The sequence below is a fragment of the Heptranchias perlo genome, chromosome 11 (genome assembly GCF_035084215.1).
Source record: "Heptranchias perlo isolate sHepPer1 chromosome 11, sHepPer1.hap1, whole genome shotgun sequence".
Lineage (NCBI taxonomy): Eukaryota > Metazoa > Chordata > Chondrichthyes > Hexanchiformes > Hexanchidae > Heptranchias > Heptranchias perlo.
The window spans coordinates 6,295,517-6,313,076 of record NC_090335.1 but is presented as its reverse complement, the minus strand read 5'-3'; the positions used below and the strand labels follow the sequence as shown (position 1 = coordinate 6,313,076).

Below are 17,560 nucleotides of genomic sequence, written 5' to 3'. Positions count from 1 at the left end.
TGGCGATGGTAATGCCATTGAATGTCAAGGGGAGGTGGTTAGATTCTCTCTTGATGGAGATGATCATTGCCTGGCACTTGTCTGCCGCGAATGTTATTTGCCACTTATTAGCCCAAGCCTGGATGTTGTCCAGGTCGTGCTGCATGCGGGCACAGACTGCTTCATTATTTGAGGGGTTGCGAATGGAACTGAACACTGTGCAGTCATCAGCGAACATCCCCATTTCTGACCTTATGATGCAGGGAAGATCATTGATGAAGCAGCTGAAGATGGTTGGGCCTAGGACACTGCCCTGAGGAACTCCTGCAGCAATGTCCTGGGGCTGAGATAATTGGCCTCCAACAACCACTACCATCTTTGCGCTAGGTATGACTCCAGCCACTGGAGAGTTTTCCCCCTGATTCCCATTGACTTTAATTTTACCAGTGCTCCTTGGTGCCATACTCTGTCAAATGCTGCCTTGATGTCAAGGGCAGTTACTCTCACCTCATCTCCGGAATTCAGCTCTTTTGTCCATGTTTGGACCAAGGCTGTAATGAGGTCTGGAGCCGAGTGGTCCTGGCGGAACCCAAACTGAGCATCGGTGAGCAGGTTATTGGTGAGTAAGTGCCGCTTGATAGCACTGTCGACGACACCTTCCATCACTTTGCTGATGATTGAGAGTAGACTGATGGGGTGGTAATTGGCCGGATTGGATTTGTCCTGCTTTTTGTGGACAGGACATACCTGGGCAATTTTCCACATTGTCGGGTAGATGCCAGTGTTGTAGCTGTACTGGAACAGTTTGGCTAGAGACGCGGCTAGTTCTGGAGCACAAGTCTTCAGCACTACAGCCGGGATGTTGTCGGGGCCCATAGCCTTTGCTGTATCCAGTGCACTCAGCCATTTCTTGATATTACGTGGAGTGAATCGAATTGGCTGAAAACTGGCTTCTGTGATGATGGGGATATCGGGAGGAGGCCGAGATGGATCATCTACTCGGCACTTCTGGCTGAAGATGGCTGCAAACGCTTTAGCCTTGTCTTTTGCACTCACGTGTTGGACTCTGCCATCATTGAGAATGGGGATGTTTACAGAGCCTCCTCCTCCCGTTAGTTGTTTAATTGTCCACCACCATTCACAACTGGATGTGGCAGGACTGCAGAGCTTTGATCTGATCCGTTGGTTGTGGAATCGCTTAGCTCTGTTTGGAGCATGTTGCTTCCGCCGTTCAGCATGCATGAAGTCCTGTGTTGTAGCTTCACCAGGTTGGCCTGGTGCTGCTCCTGGCATGCTCTTCTACACTCCTCGTTGAACCAGGGTTCATCCCCTGGCTTGTTGGTAATGGTAGAGTGAGGAATATGCCGGGCCATGAGGTTACAGATTGTGCTGGAATACAAATCTGCTGCTGCTGATGGCCCACAGTGCCTCATGGATGCCCAGTTTTGAGCTGCTAGATCTGTTCTGAATCTATCCCATTTAGCACGGTGGTAGTGCCACACAACACGTCGGATGGTGTTTTCAGTGCGAAGACGGGACTTCGTCTCCACGAGGACTGTGCAGTGGTCACTCCTACCAATACTGTCATGGACAGATGCATCTGCGACAGGTAGATTGGTGAGGACGAGGTCAAGTAGGTTTTTCCCTCGTGTTGGTTCGCTCACCACCTGCCGCAGGCCCAGTCTGACAGCTATGTCCTTCAGGACTCGGCCAGCTCGGTCAGTAGTGGTGCTGCCGAGCCACTCTTGGTGATGGACATTGAAGTCCCCCACCCAGAGTACATTTTGTGCCCTTGCTACCCTCAGTGCTTCCTCCAAGTGGTGCTCAACATGGAGGAGGACTGATTCATCAGCTGAGGGAGGGTGGTAGGTGATAATCATCAGGAGGTTTCCTTGACCATGTTTGACCTGATGCCATGAGATTTTATGGGGTCCGGAGTCAATGTTGAGGACTCCCAGGGCCACACCCTCTTGACTGTATATCACTGTACCGCCACCTCTGGTGGGTCTGTCCTGCCAGTGGGACAGGACATACCCAGGGATGGTGATGGAAGAGTCTGGGACGTTGACAGAAAGATATGATTCTGTAAGTATGGCTATGTCAAGCTGTTCCTCGACTAGTCTGTGGGACAGCTCTCCCAATTTTGGCACAATCCCCAGATGTTAGTGAGGAGGCCTTTGCAGGGTCGACTGGGCTTGGTGTTTTGCCGTTGTCGTGTCCGGTGCCTAGTGGTCCGATGCCGGGTGGTCCGTTCGGTTTTATTCTTATTATGACTTTTCGTAGCGAGATTTTACAACTGAGTGGCTTGCTAGGCCATTTCAGAGGGCAATTAAGAATCAACCACATTGCTGTAGGTCTGGAGTCACATATAGGCCAGACCGGGTAAGGACGGCAGGTTTCCTTCCCTAAAGGACATTAGTGAACCAGATGGGTTTTTACGACAATCCGGTGGTTTCATGGCCACCATTACTGATGCTAGTTTTTTTTTATTCCAGATTTTTATTTAATTAATTGAGTTGAAATTCCCCAGCTGCTGTAGCAGGATTTGAACTCATGACTCTGGATTATTAATCCAGGACTCTGGATTACTAGTGTAGTAACATAACTACTATGCTGTTCCCTCTCAGAACGGCCGATGTCCACATACACATCGTTTGATTGGAAAAGGAGCCCTGGCTGACTAACTCTTCCTAACACAGTGATGCTGCAGCCACCTGCAGTGCTGCTATTGCTACCTCAGCTACAATCAGCTAATGTCATACATTTATATAGCACCTTTCACATCCTCAGGACATCCCAAAGTGCTTCTCAGCTAATGAAGTACTGTTGCATGGGCAAATATAGCAACCAATTTGTACACAGTAGGGTCCCACAACAGCAGAGAGGGGAATGGCCAGTTAATTTGATTTAGTGATGGTGCTTGAAGGATAAATATTGTCCAGGACATCAGGGAGCACTCTGTTGTTGTTCTTTGAGTTGTGCCATGGGGTTTTTTATTTCCACCTGAGAGGGAAGATGGGGGCTGGGGCCGGGATTGAGCCTGGGGCTGGGGCTGGGGCCGGGGCCGGGATTGAGCCTGGGGCTGGGGCTGGGGCCGGGATTGAGCCTGGGGCTGGGGCTGGGGCCGGGATTGAGCCTGGGGCTGGGGCTGGGGCCGGGATTGAGCCTGGGGCTGGGGCTGGGGCCGGGATTGAGCCTGGGGCTGGGGCTGGGGCCGGGATTGAGCCTGGGGCTGGGGCTGGGGCCGGGATTGAGCCTGGGGCTGGAGCTGGCGCCGGGATTGAGCCTGGGGCTGGCGCCGGGATTGAGCCTGGGGCTGGGGCCGGGATTGAGCCTGGGGCTGGGGCTGGGGCCGGGATTGAGCCTGGGGCTGGGGCCGGGATTGGGATTGGGGCTTGAGCCGGGATTGAGCCTGGGGCTGGGGCTGGGGCCGGGATTGAGACTGGAGCTGGGGCTGGGATTGAGACTGAGGCTGGAGTGTGCCTGGAGGTAGGATTGAGGCTGGGCCTGGAGGTCGGATTGAGGCTGGGCCTGGAGGTCGGATTGAGGCTGGGCCTGGAGGTCGGATTGAGGCTGGGCCTGGAGGTCGGATTGAGGCTGGGCCTGGAGGCCGGATTGAGGCTGGGCCTGGAGGCCGGATTGAGGCTGGGCCTGGAGGCCGGATTGAGGCTGGGCCTGGAGGCCGGATTGAGGCTGGGCCTGGAGGTCGGATTGAGGCTGGGCCTGGAGGTCGGATTGAGGCTGGGCCTGGAGGTCGGATTGAGGCTGGGCCTGGAGGTCGGATTGAGGCTGGGCTTGGAGGTCGGATTGAGGCTGGGCCTGGAGGTCGGATTGAGGCTGGGCCTGGAGGTCGGATTGAGGCTGGGCCTGGAGGTCGGATTGAGGCTGGGCCTGGAGGTCGGATTGAGGCTGGGCCTGGAGGTCGGATTGAGGCTGGGCCTGGAGGTCGGATTGAGGCTGGGCCTGGAGGTCGGATTGAGGCTGGGCCTGGAGGTCGGATTGAGGCTGGGCCTGGAGGTCGGATTGAGGCTGGGCCTGGAGGTCGGATTGAGGCTGGGCCTGGAGGTCGGATTGAGGCTGGGCCTGGAGGTCGGATTGAGGCTGGGCCTGGAGGTCGGATTGAGGCTGGGCCTGGAGGTCGGATTGAGGCTGGGCCTGGAGGTCGGATTGAGGCTGGGCCTGGAGGTCGGATTGAGGCTGGGCCTGGAGGTCGGATTGAGGCTGGGCCTGGAGGTCGGATTGAGGCTGGGCCTGGAGGTCGGATTGAGGCTGGGCCTGGAGGTCGGATTGAGGCTGGGCCTGGAGGTCGGATTGAGGCTGGGCCTGGAGGTCGGATTGAGGCTGGGCCTGGAGGTAGGATTGAGGCTGGGCCTGGAGGTAGGATTGAGGCTGGGGCTGGAGTGTGCCTGGCACCGGGTTCAATGAGAAAATATGATGGCACAATAAAATTGTTTAAAAAATTGAAAAGTAAATTCTGCAGGACCAAATCTGGGTATCAGTGGAAAATAAGGAGCGCCCAAAAGAAGAAGATCTGAAAAGTCCAGGACTGTTAATGTGTGAATTAGAGGGACTATTCCCCATCTCAGTTTCCTCTTCCATCTAGATCTATAACAAACACAAAAATGAAGCTCAAAAGTTTTGGTGCTAAATTAAAAATTTAAGATTCTAAACTACTGAAGTGTCAGAATTTCCTCAAGGTTCCTAACGCCCCATTTTATAACCACACTCTACTAACTTTCCATAACAAGCGTTACAGGTTGCCTTTCACTTTCATGCTTATGTGACCTTTTGTTTGATAAACTCTCACTTCCATACTTTGGGTTCGAGTAGCTCTGTGAACCCTGGAGTACCACATGCTCATCTTTTTGTATGCACGGCCATCGACTCAGTCTTTCAAAGTGAACGGTGTGTAAGAGGAAGGAAAATAGCTTCAACCAGGCCTGTGGACAACTGTGATATTTTAATATACAGCAATATATGGCGGTTTGTTGAAGTGTGACTGCTTCTGTTCAGGGTGGAAGAACTCTCCATTCTTTACACACAAGTACAATTTAATGCAGGTCGTAATCCGGAAGGAAAATTAACTGTTTCACTTTTTAATTTTCAGGTGCTAAGATGATGTACTTCCTGGATAATTCAAGGCAGGAAAAATCGCTTTCTATTGCCACTAGACTGGATATGATAATGAAAGACAGAGATGTGAAGGTAATTCTGAATGCTTGAGTGAGCAATGCTTTAAATAGCGCCATCAAATGGTAGAACATGGCTGCATTGTACAATTCCCCAAATAGCAAGTTCCCATTCCTAACAAAGTCAGTGTTTCCTCCGTGGAAGGGAGAGAAATTTGGGCAACACTTCAGGAAGTGAACCTCCATGCACCCTGGGTGGTAAATCCTTGCTTTTACCACCCAGGGTGCATGAACCCAAAGAGCCGGGACCATATATCGGGAACATGGACACCACTGTGAGTGTGCATCGGGAACCTGAACAAACTTTGGGAGAGCCTATCAGGACTTAGATCCGCTGGGAAGCGCCTGTCGGGAATCTGGAGATCCGCGGGGGAGCGCCTGTCGGGAATCTGGAGATCCGCGGGGGAGCGCCTGTCGGGAATCTGGAGATCCGCGGGGGAGCGCCTGTCGGGAATCTGGAGATCCGCGGGGGAGCGCCTGTCGGGAATCTGGAGATCCGCGGGGGAGCGCCTGTCGGGAATCTGGAGATCCGCGGGGGAGCGCCTGTCGGGAATCTGGAGATCCGCGGGGGAGCGCCTGTCGGGAATCTGGAGATCCGCGGGGGAGCGCCTGTCGGGAATCTGGAGATCCGCGGGGGAGCGCCTGTCGGGAATCTGGAGATCCGCGGGGGAGCGCCTGTCGGGAATCTGGAGATCCGCGGGGGAGCGCCTGTCGGGAATCTGGAGATCCGCGGGGGAGCGCCTGTCGGGAATCTGGAGATCCGCAGGGAGCGCTAAAGACAAAAAAAAGTGACAGAAAGCACAGTATCAACAGAGGTCTGAAAGCAAATTGCCTGTCTACTCTTCACTGATGGGAAGAGGTGTTCCATGGGGAAGAGACAAAAGATAGGAGAAAAATAAGCTGCAATGTTTTCGATTCTTTTCATTTTTTAGACAATATAACTCTCATTTGAGTGTTTTTTGGAGGGGAGGTTAGCTCTTCTGTTTAACTCACCTGTATATATGACCACAGAATTGCATCTTTAATTCCTCTTTTGTTTTGTGCTAATTCTGCTGGCAGACTTGCACTAAGGTTCTGGAGGCACTACTTGATGGGAGCTTTGGAAGTTGCGAATCCCAGTCAGAAGAGTACCGGGCAGCATGTCACAGACTCTTTCCCCTCGCAGCCTCTGTCGTGCCTGCAGCTAATGAAGATGGACATGTCACTGCATCTATGATGAATGCCACTGTCAATCATGAGACACTGTCCAATGAGATTTGAGGAGACATGGCTGGGCGTTTGGCTCCTTCGATATTCGATCAAGATCATTTGGCCGCAGAACATCTGGAGGGGTCAAAGGAAGTGGAGATAAGGGGCAAAACATTGTGACTGAATTACATTAATTTTCACTGAGGATGCCACTCTTAAAAGAAACTTTACCTGAATGAACCTGCATCATGTTTATATCTGTGCATTTTTGAGATGTTTTAACAGAAGTCTTCCCAACGAATATAATGGACATGATATGTACCCAAGGACCTAGATGTAGCCCTGCCTCCCAGAGCTGAAGTAAATGTGATTATCTCAGTTTTGTAAGTGAGTGCCAAAATTGAACACTTTCTGAAGACAAACCTTTGATTTGCATTTTGTGCTTAAACTGTCCCTTTCTTCCCCCCTTCCCTTTGGACCCCCTTTCACTGTCTACCCCCTTTCTCCATCCATCACATTTTGCCAACAGTTTTTAAATTGTATTCTGAGGAATATGATCCTAATTTTTCACCGTTTGTCATTTTCTCTTCTCGATATATCAGGTTTCGGAGGAATGAGGAACAAAAGGGGGAAAAATGGCAAATGCTGGAAATGTGCGGCAGGTCAGTTAGCATCTGGAAAGGGATGAGGCAGGTTAACGGTCATGTGTTTTAAAACCTGTTACAATGAACTAAAAGGCAAGTCATTGAAAGTTTGTCAGTTAACTTTAATATTAATGCCCCCCCCCCCACACTCTGAACAGATACAGTCTACTCCTGTCAATTCAAATTATCCAGAGTTTGAATTGAGCAATTTAAATAAAACAGCACAGATGCTTTTTTTTTTGCACAATTTCAATTTGAGTTAACATAATTAAAATGAAGCAACTGAATTAAGAGTAGACTGTACAGCTATTTTTTACAATGACAGGGCAGTTTGTTGAGCTGAGGCAAGCAAGCTGAATTGTTTTTAGTTTGTTTTTAAAGGTATGCGGTATAGTGCAAATTGGTTGAAATTGAGCAATGAGCTCCCAGATTGCTAACAGTCAAATCCTTTGGAAAACAGGTTTGGTTGGAAGGAAGTAGTGCTGGAAATAGTAATTGTATAGTTGTAAAAAATATTTAATCAGAGAGGATGCCAATTATTTGGGTTCAACGTTAAACTATCATGGGTTTTACTGTAGCAGCGCGTGAACCAAAACTGAATGGTAATTAAACAAAATTTTTTATGGTCTATGTGACCCATTTGATTCTCAGCTCGGAGGCCCAGTTCCTTGGTCCTGACTGACATTAAAGAATTATATTTTCCGTTTGTGCGCTCCTGTCAGGGAAATGACGCCTGGGCAGCCCTGTCGTAAAATGGCCGAGAGTCCAGGCCGGGATATTTATCATCGAACACACAGACTTTCCCTCGGAAGCACATTTGCCAGAGTTGGATGGGTTTGTCTGAAGGAGGGCGGGGAAGTGGCTGGAAAGAATCTCTGATCTCCAGCAGGTCTCTGTAGTGGTCGATCAAGAAGTGATGTTGTTTGCAAGGCCCTGCCTGCATAATGAGGAAGTGGGGAGAGAAATTTTATTGAAAAAATACTAAACCTCAGTAAAGTTCTGGGGGTGTATATCTGTGGGTTTTTTCCCCACAAATTTCACTCTTTCCACACTCTCAGCAGGGAGCCTCACTGAAGGAAAAACATGGGTCAGAGATAGGACTACACTAGCAGCAGTCTTCCAAACTGCATTCCTATTGAGTGCAGCACCCCACTGGGCGTGTGGGATTGGTGCCTTTATCCACTTATGTTGATGTCTGTGATCTTTTTAACCTCATAGCAACAGGAATTGTTTTGAGGTTCACTGAAAATCTGGGTTTTACAAAGGTTCTGAAACATTTCGAACCTGACTTGAGACCTATCCATATCCATAATATAACTGTTTAATGTTATGTTTTGCTCTTAATTTAGTTAATCATAAAGGTAGTTGCTAATAAGTGACGGGTTCTGTGACTAGTGCATGGAGAAGGGTGGCTTTTATGAAGGGCAAACTCTCATCTCACTTACACTTCAACCCCTACCCCTCATCGTCTGTGCCCCTGAAAACAATTCTAAGTCACTGTAAAATCCCAACTTATGTAATGCATTAATAAATTATTTTGTACACAATATTCCCTGTGAGATTTTCTCCTAATTTGTGTGTGTGTTTTTTTTAATTCAATTTCAGGATGTGAGCGTCAGTGGCAATGCCAGCATTTATTGCCCATCCCTAATTGCCCTGAGAAGGTGGTGGTGAGCCTTCTTGAACTGCTGCAGTCTTTTGTTATTCTTTGTAGCAGTTTGATACAACTGAGTGATTTGCTAGGCCATTTCAGTGGGCAGTTAAGAGTCAATCACGTTTGGGACTGGAGTCACAGATAGGCAGGTAAGGAGGGCTGGTTTCCTTCCCTAAAGAGCATTAGTGAACCAGTTGGGTTTTTATGACAATCCAACAGCTTCATGGTCACTGTTACTGTTACCAGATTTTTATTTTTTAAACTGAATTCACATTCTCAAACTGCCATGGTGGGATTTGAACTCAGGTTCCCTGGATTATTAGTCCAGCCCTCTGGAGTCCAGTGCCGTAATATAACCACTACACTATCATACCCAATGACATATGTAGATTTTAAAATCTTGTATAGGACACGCACTTCCTGTCCACAAATCTCACTTTTTGATATGAATTTTTGGTCAGGCTTTTCTATCAACATTTCCCATTGTAAATTTCTATGTCAACATTTCCCATTCAGTTTTGGTATGTCAGCTGTCACAATGTAGATGCATGTTCTGGCCACTAAGTGGTACTGTAAAGTGAGCTTCTGAAGCCTCTCTCAACTCTATCGTCATCTTATGCGTGCATGTACACATATATATACACATACGAATATAAACTTAAATTAATCAATGTACTAGTAGGCTTATAATAGATATTGGGGTCGAGGACTGACCCTGCCAGAGTTTGCGGGTTTAGTAGGATGGCACCTAGTTAGCATGGAGCAGGCGGGCACAAGCCACACTATGTGAACATCTAGGTGCCTGCCTGCCTGCTTCATGCACTCGGAAGCCTGGGCCTCCTCCTGTCCTTGATGAGAGGTTGCCCAGGAACGCCCTGTCCCCAGGAGAGGGTCCAAACTGCAGAAAGATGTGAACAAAAAGGCCTCTTCTTCCATGGTCCAGGCGCTTACTTGGCCTGAACGCCACCAGTGGGCTGTTATGCCTCCCGTCACTAGATGTGTCACCCTCCACTTAAACGCCAGCTTCCGACTGAGTTTGGCGACAGGGACCCCCTGGCATGGAGACTGCTGCCCCCCTGGCTGTCAGTTCTGTTCTAAGGAGCAGACAGAGGTTCTGTCCCTCGGCAATCCCTGGTCTCTGCCATTTCCTCGGAGCTTCTGCTGGTCTCCCACCCAGACTTGCAACAGGAGACCAGAAAAACCCCGAGAAATTTGAGGGCCGTTATATCTTGTGTCTACATTCCAGACATCAACCTTCAAAACAACACACTTTGTTATAGACACAAAACAATCCTAAAAAGAAGAGAAGGAAAGTCAGTTGCTTAATGTGAGAGTTTTCATTATTTCTCACGAAGCTTTGGCACTGATGTGACCAGTACTGATGTACCGTTATTGGAGTGTAATGGGTAGCACAGCCCCTTCCCCACAGACTTTGCTCAAAAAAAAACCATGCCACTGTAGTTTTATCCATCAGCTTCCTAATTTTCAAACATTTTTCCAAATTATTTAGGAAAGCGTTTTCATTAAAAAGAAACCACATTTACTGAATTACATAGAATAATACAGCACAGTAACAGGCCATTCGGCCCAACTGGTCTATGCCGGTGTTTATGCTCCACACGAGCCTCCTCCCGTCTTACTTCATCTCATCCTATCAGCATATCCTTCTATTCCTTTCCACTCCATGTAGTAGCGAGTTCCACATTCTCACCACTCTTGAGTAAAGAAGTTTCTCCTGAATTCCTTATTGGATTTATTGGTAACTATCTCATACTTAAGTGGAAACATCTCCACATCTACCCTATCAAACCTTTTCATAATTTTAGACCTCGATTAGGTCACCTCTGTCTTCACCTTTGTAGAGAAAAGAGCCCTAGCCTGTTCATTCTTTCCTGATAGTTGTACCCTCTCAGTTCTGGTAAATCTTTTTTGCACCTTCTCCAGTGCCTCTGTATACTTTTTGTAATATGGAGACCAGGACTGTGCACAATACTCCAAGTGAGGTTCATCCAAGGTTCTATATAAATTTAACATAACTTCTCTGCTTTTGAATTCTATTTCTCTAGACATGAACCCCGGTGCTTTGTTTGCACTTTTTATGGCTTTGTTAACCTGCATTGCTACATTTAATGATTTACCTCATAATTTTAAATATAATAGTGCACTTACAGCCTGTCACTCACCCTTTGTTGCACTATTTTATGCTTTAGAATAGCTAATCAGGGACATATTTTTAGAGCAATCTCTGTGACATGAAGTCCTGACCACTGGGATATTATGGGATAATATATTATGAGTGATCTGCAGATATGGCAACCATCAAAATTTTAACCCATGTGTCAGCTTATCACCTTTCCAGAAAAACTGGTGCAAAGCATACCAACTTCTAACCCAGGGAGTCATCGTCAAGTGTAGTCTTCAGGTGAAGTGACGTAATTCAGTGCCCATTTTTAAAGTCATACAGTCTTTGTTTTCATGCAATATTTGGTTTGATTTGATATTATCTATCTAAATACTGTTAAAAATGATTTTAAAATCTCTTTCGGATGAGACATTAAACCCTCTCAGGTGGACATAAAAGACACATGGCACTATTTCAAAGATGAGCAGGGAAGTTCTCCCTGGTGGCCTGATCAATATTTACCCCTCAAACACCACCAAAAACAGAGTTTCTGGTCATTATCACATTGCTGTTTGAGGGACCTTGTGTGCATAAGTGGCGACTGCATTTCATATATTACAACAGTGATTACACTTCAAAAGTACTTCATTGGCTGTAAAGCGCTTTGGGACGTCCTGAGGTTATGAAAGGCGCTATATAAATGCAAGTCTTTCTTTATAAGTGGTTGCAACATTGGTATTGGACCTATAGGCGGTGCTGTGAGTTCACATTATGTGACCTAATGTTACTATAACAGCCCTGCTGTGAGTACCTTCAACCCTCCCATTATCCAACATATAACCTTTGCTGTATACCTGTGCACCAATTGTTACCAGACATTATTGAGAAATAGCAGCAGTAAATTATTGGTCTCCAGTCCTCTTCATAGTGTCTTTCTTTTGAACAGCGATGTTTATCGTGCAGTACTTCCATTAGTGTTACTTTGTGTCGAGGGGCCGAAGAAATTGAGTCCACCGACCACACGCCACCAGTTTTATCCGTCCAGAGTTCACCATCCCAGTGAACATCAACTGACAGACCATTGAATCCAGCAGCGGTTCCCAAACTGCGTAGCGGGGATTCCACATCACGCAAAGCGCTCGCACGTGATTTCACATTTATTTTTTGGAGAAAACTGATCATAATAATGCCAAACTTTATTTTGTTTGAGGGAGAGGACTTGAATAGCTGCAGACAATCAAATCTGTCATAACATTACAGATTTCTTCCCCTCACCCCTCATTAAGCAACTATCTAAGCCCTCTACCTCGCAGCCCTCCCACTTGACCGTCACTTTTAGCCCTGTACACTAGCTCCTCCACTGAGTATCAATCATGGCCCCTCTCTTCCACCCCCCCCAATGGAGGGTCATTGTCAGTCCCAGATAGAATGGGCAGAATAGGAGGTGGTGTGCCTATGTCAGGGACACTTAAGAGGTAGAAGTAGTTCTTCTAGTTTGAAGTACAAAAACACACAACAAATTACTCTGGATGGACATCTTTAACACTAAGGATAGCTGTAGACTTTCAATTCAGCACAAAGCGGCAGATTGTTCTCTCTGTGAAGAGATGAGAAGGGTATGTGAGAGCAGAAAAGTTAACCTAATGAGTAACTTCAATCAACCTAATATAAATGTAAAACTCGAGTTGTTTGGAGCCAGAGCTGGTAAATGTAATTCATGGCTGTGTCATGACCCAGTGCGTTAGAGGAGCCACAAAAGGCAGTGCTGATCTCAACCTGGGATTCATAATTAACCCAGAGAACGTACAGAAAGTGGAGGTTGTGGTACCTGCGAGGGTCAGCAACCACTGAGTGATCAAGTGCAACATGATCTGGGATTCATAAATAAAAAAACAGAAAATGCTGGAAATACTCAGCAGGTCGATGTCCTTTCGACCTGAAACGTTAACTCTGTTTCTCTCTCCACAGCTGCCGACTGACCTGCTGAGTGTTTCCAGCATTTTCTGTTTCTATTTCAGATTTCCAGCATCTGCAGTATTTTGCTTCTGTTTCTGGGATTCACACTTAATCAAAGACCAGAAACCAGATCTATAACTTTAAACGGGCTAAATTCAAAGAAATGAGGGAACAAACTAAAGCAAATGGATTGGAGGAGGATGTTCAGCAACATTTCACTAGGGGATAAATGGAACACCTTCACTGAATAATGCTGTGCACGTGGAACAAATAAATACCTCAAATCAGCAAATTCAGACGAAATAAGGTGATTATAAATGGATTAACAAACAAACTAAAAGTGACAGAGAAAAAAAACAACCTGTACAACATAAGCAAACTGGGGAGGTGGTTCAACACTTCAATAGAGATCGAGTGGAACATGTTTAAAGGCCCAAGGCTGAGCACGGTCCATAAACAGCAACCTGAAACCAGCAAACTCAGAGTAAATAGGTGGGGCTCTAAATAGATTAATAAACAAATCAAAATAGAGCAGGGAAAAAAAAATCCCCTCCACAAATCCTGATGGGAGAAGTAGGCATCGGGATGAATATTAGAGGGGCAGAGAGAGACCGAGAAAAAAAGCAGAGCTGGAGTCACAAATTATAACTCAGAAATTCTGTCACTATCACAGCAGCAAGAGAGCAGTCAGAGAAGAGGTGAAAACCACACAAGATAGAAATGATCTCAAAACAGAGGATGAGTACAGGATAGTAAACACTCGGAGTGATCAGTTCCTCCAAGTATGCACAAGGGAAGACAGGAGCAATGTGCCCTCCCCAAACACAGGTAACTCCAGAAACAGCCAGAACTTTACTGTAGCTGAGATGGAAGATGGACGTTCTAGACAGGCTAAAAGGTCTCTAAACAAATAAAGCTCCAGAGATAGATGGTATTTATCTTAGAGTGCTGGAGGAGATTTGAGAGTTACTGAGCATTGTTATACCTTCAGCCATGACCTGACTGAATGGCAGAGCAGGCTCGAGGAGCCGTACGGCCTCCTCCTCCTCCTCCTGCTCCTATTTCTTATGTTCTTTCCTTTGTACCGAGACACTGGGCCCAATTATACCTGGCAATAACCAGACACTGAGCCCAATTATACCTGGCAATAACCAGACACTGAGCCCAATTATACCTGGCAATAACCTGACACTGGGCCCAATTATACCTGGCAATAACCAGACACTGAGCCCAATTATACCTGGCAATAACCAGACACTGAGCCCAATTATACCTGGCAATAGCCAGACACTGAGCCCAATTATACCTGGCAATAACCACACACTGGGCCCAATTATGCCTGGCAATAACCAGACACTGAGCCCAATTATACCTGGCAATAGCCAGACACTGAGCCCAATTATACCTGGCAATAACCTGACACTGGGCCCAATTATACCTGGCAATAACCACACACTGGGCCCAATTATACCTGGCAATAACCACACACTGGGCCCAATTATACCTGGCAATAACCAGACACTGAGCCCAATTATACCTGGCAATAACCACACACTGGGCCCAATTATACCTGGCAATAACCAGACACTGAGCCCAATTATACCTGGCAATAACCACACACTGAGCCCAATTATACCTGGCAATAGCCAGACACTGGGCCCAATTATACCTGGCAATAACCACACACTGGGCCCAATTATACCTGGCAATAACCAGACACTGAGCCCAATTATACCTGGCAATAACCACACACTGGGCCCAATTATACCTGGCAATAACCAGACACTGAGCCCAATTATACCTGGCAATAACCACACACTGGGCCCAATTATACCTGGCAATAACCAGACACTGAGCCCAATTATACCTGGCAATAACCAGACACTGAGCCCAATTATACCTGGCAATAACCACACACTGAGCCCAATTATACCTGGCAATAACCTGACACTGAGCCCAATTATACCTGGCAATAACCAGACACTGAGCCCAATTATACCTGGCAATAACCACACACTGAGCCCAATTATACCTGGCAATAACCACACACTGGGCCCAATTATACCTGGCAATAACCAGACACTGAGCCCAATTATACCTGGCAATAACCAGACACTGGGCCCAATTATACCTGGCAATAACCTGACACTGGGCCCAATTATACCTGGCAATAACCTGACACTGAGCCCAATTATACCTGGCAATAACCACACACTGGGCCCAATTATACCTGGCAATAACCACACACTGGGCCCAATTATACCTGGCAATAACCTGACACTGAGCCCAATTATACCTGGCAATAACCACACACTGGGCCCAATTATACCTGGCAATAACCAGACACTGAGCCCAATTATACCTGGCAATAACCTGACACTGGGCCCAATTATACCTGGCAATAACCTGACACTGGGCCCAATTATACCTGGCAATAACCTGACACTGAGCCCAATTATACCTGGCAATAACCACACACTGGGCCCAATTATACCTGGCAATAACCACACACTGGGCCCAATTATACCTGGCAATAACCTGACACTGAGCCCAATTATACCTGGCAATAACCAGACATTGAGCCCAATTATACCTGGCAATAACCACACACTGGGCCCAATTATACCTGGCAATAACCAGACATTGAGCCCAATTATACCTGGCAATAACCACACACTGGGCCCAATTATACCTGGCAATAACCACACACTGGGCCCAATTATACCTGGCAATAACCTGACACTGGGCCCAATTATACCTGGCAATAACCTGACACTGGGCCCAATTATACCTGGCAATAACCTGACACTGGGCCCAATTATACCTGGCAATAACCTGACACTGGGCCCAATTATACCTGGCAATAACCAGACATTGAGCCCAATTATACCTGGCAATAACCTGACACTGAGCCCAATTATACCTGGCAATAACCACACACTGGGCCCAATTATACCTGGCAATAACCACACACTGGGCCCAATTATACCTGGCAATAACCTGACACTGGGCCCAATTATACCTGGCAATAACCTGACACTGGGCCCAATTATACCTGGCAATAACCTGACACGGCCCAATTGTACCTGGCAATAACCTGACACTGGGCCCAATTATACCTGGCAATAACCTGACACGGCCCAATTGTACCTGGCAATAATCAGACACTGTGCCCAATTGTATCTGGCAATAACCACACACTGGGCCCAATTATACCTCACAATCTCTCTGGCCCCACTTGTTCTTAAAGCTCCCATTTCACTGACCTCATATGACCCAGACACTGTGCCCAATTCTACCTCACTGTACCCAGCACACTGGCCCCTATTACACTTCACAGTACTCTACATTATACCAATGTAAGGAATCTTACAACACCAGGTTATAGTCCAACAAATTTATTTTAAAATCACAAGCTTTCGGAGATTATCTCCTTCGTCAGATGATTGAATGAAAAGGTTCTCAAATCGCATATCTTATACGATGTTATACCAGTGATCACACTTCAAAAAGAAAGTACTTCATTGGCTGTGAAGCATCTTCAGACTTCCTGAGGTTGTGAAAGACGCTCTATAAATGCATGTCCTTTCTTTACCAAGATTTCACTTCCTGCCAGGATGGATTATTTGCTCTCACCTGGTGTTGTACTGAGCCGTACACAGCACAAAGGGCCCAGGTTTCATCCCTGGTCTGTGCTGAACGAACTGATCTTATGCAGTGTGGGACTGAGCCATGAAAACAGGAATACGTAGGTCTGAAAAATATCACTGCGATTCATCTGGCTGGTCCCCGTGACCAGGACATATCATCGCACAATCCTGCTCATACCCCTCTATCGAGTGTTTCTCTGGGTACTTTCCAATTCGCTCCTGAATTTGCTGATACAATCAGACCCCACCCCCTCCCTTGGCGGCCCATTCTGTACATTCAGCACCTTCTGAGCAAAGCAGTTAAATCTAAACTGTCTTTTCAGTCTCCCTCTTCTATGTTTGAGGCTAAGCCCAGCAGGAAGGGCCTGGGTTCCCTTCCCAGTCAATTCTGGGTTGGCTGATCTTAACCCGCCCAGCCCCTGAGCAATCCAATGTAGGGAGGATCCTTTTCATCCCCAGACTAGTGCTGATTAACCTGATGGGGTACTGAGTCACAGAGCAGGGCGGGCCCAGGTCCCATTCCCAGTCAATGCTGAAATAGCTGATCTCAACCATCTAACCATTCTATGATTCTATAATGGTGCTGATGCATAAAGAGCCCAGAATCATCACCAGTCTGTGCTGAGTTGGCTGATCTCACCCAGTGTGGTACTGAACCATACAGGACAGGAATGGCCCAGTTCCCATCCCTGAACTGTGCCGATCTCACTTGTAAAGGTACTGAGCCCAGGAATCATCACCAGTCTGTGCTGAGTTGGCTGACCTCACACAGTGTGGTACTGAGTCACGTAGAATGGGCAGAGCCCAGCTTCCATCTCTTGTAAAATAAAAACAGAAAATGCTGAAAAACACTCAGCAGGTCAGACAGTATCTGTGGAGAGAGAAACAGAGTTAACGTTTCAGAACTGAAAGATGTTAGAGAGGAACAATTTTTAAGCCAGGGAAATTGGGGGGGGGGGGCAGGAAAAGAACAAAAGGGATGATGGTGTAAGGCAAAATGGGGTGGTAATGGGGCAAGTAAAGAAACAAAAGATGGATCCAGAGGAGGTGTAAATGGTTACAGTAGAGGAGGAGAGAAGCATGGAAAATCTGGCAAAGGGAACTCTCCCGTGGCCCGGGAATGTGGCGGAGAAAGGCAGGTAGACCCCAGGGGAGCGGACCACCCTGGCGGCCATGTA

General features: G+C 47.1%; 1 protein-coding gene across 3 annotated transcripts in view; it reads left to right on the top strand.

Moving 5' to 3' along the window:
• LOC137327070 (N-alpha-acetyltransferase 16, NatA auxiliary subunit-like) overlaps positions 1 to 8,549 on the top strand; it is a 93,722-nt gene extending 85,173 nt beyond the window's left edge. For all 3 annotated transcript variants that reach the window (XM_067992480.1, XM_067992479.1, XM_067992481.1), the window contains 2 exons: positions 5,087 to 5,184; positions 6,228 to 8,549. In XM_067992480.1, coding sequence (XP_067848581.1) covers positions 5,087 to 5,184; positions 6,228 to 6,428 — 299 coding nt within the window. In that variant the 3' untranslated portion in view covers positions 6,429 to 8,549. The remainder of the gene's footprint in view (positions 1 to 5,086; positions 5,185 to 6,227) is intronic.
• Positions 8,550 to 17,560: the final 9,011 nt, after the last annotated feature.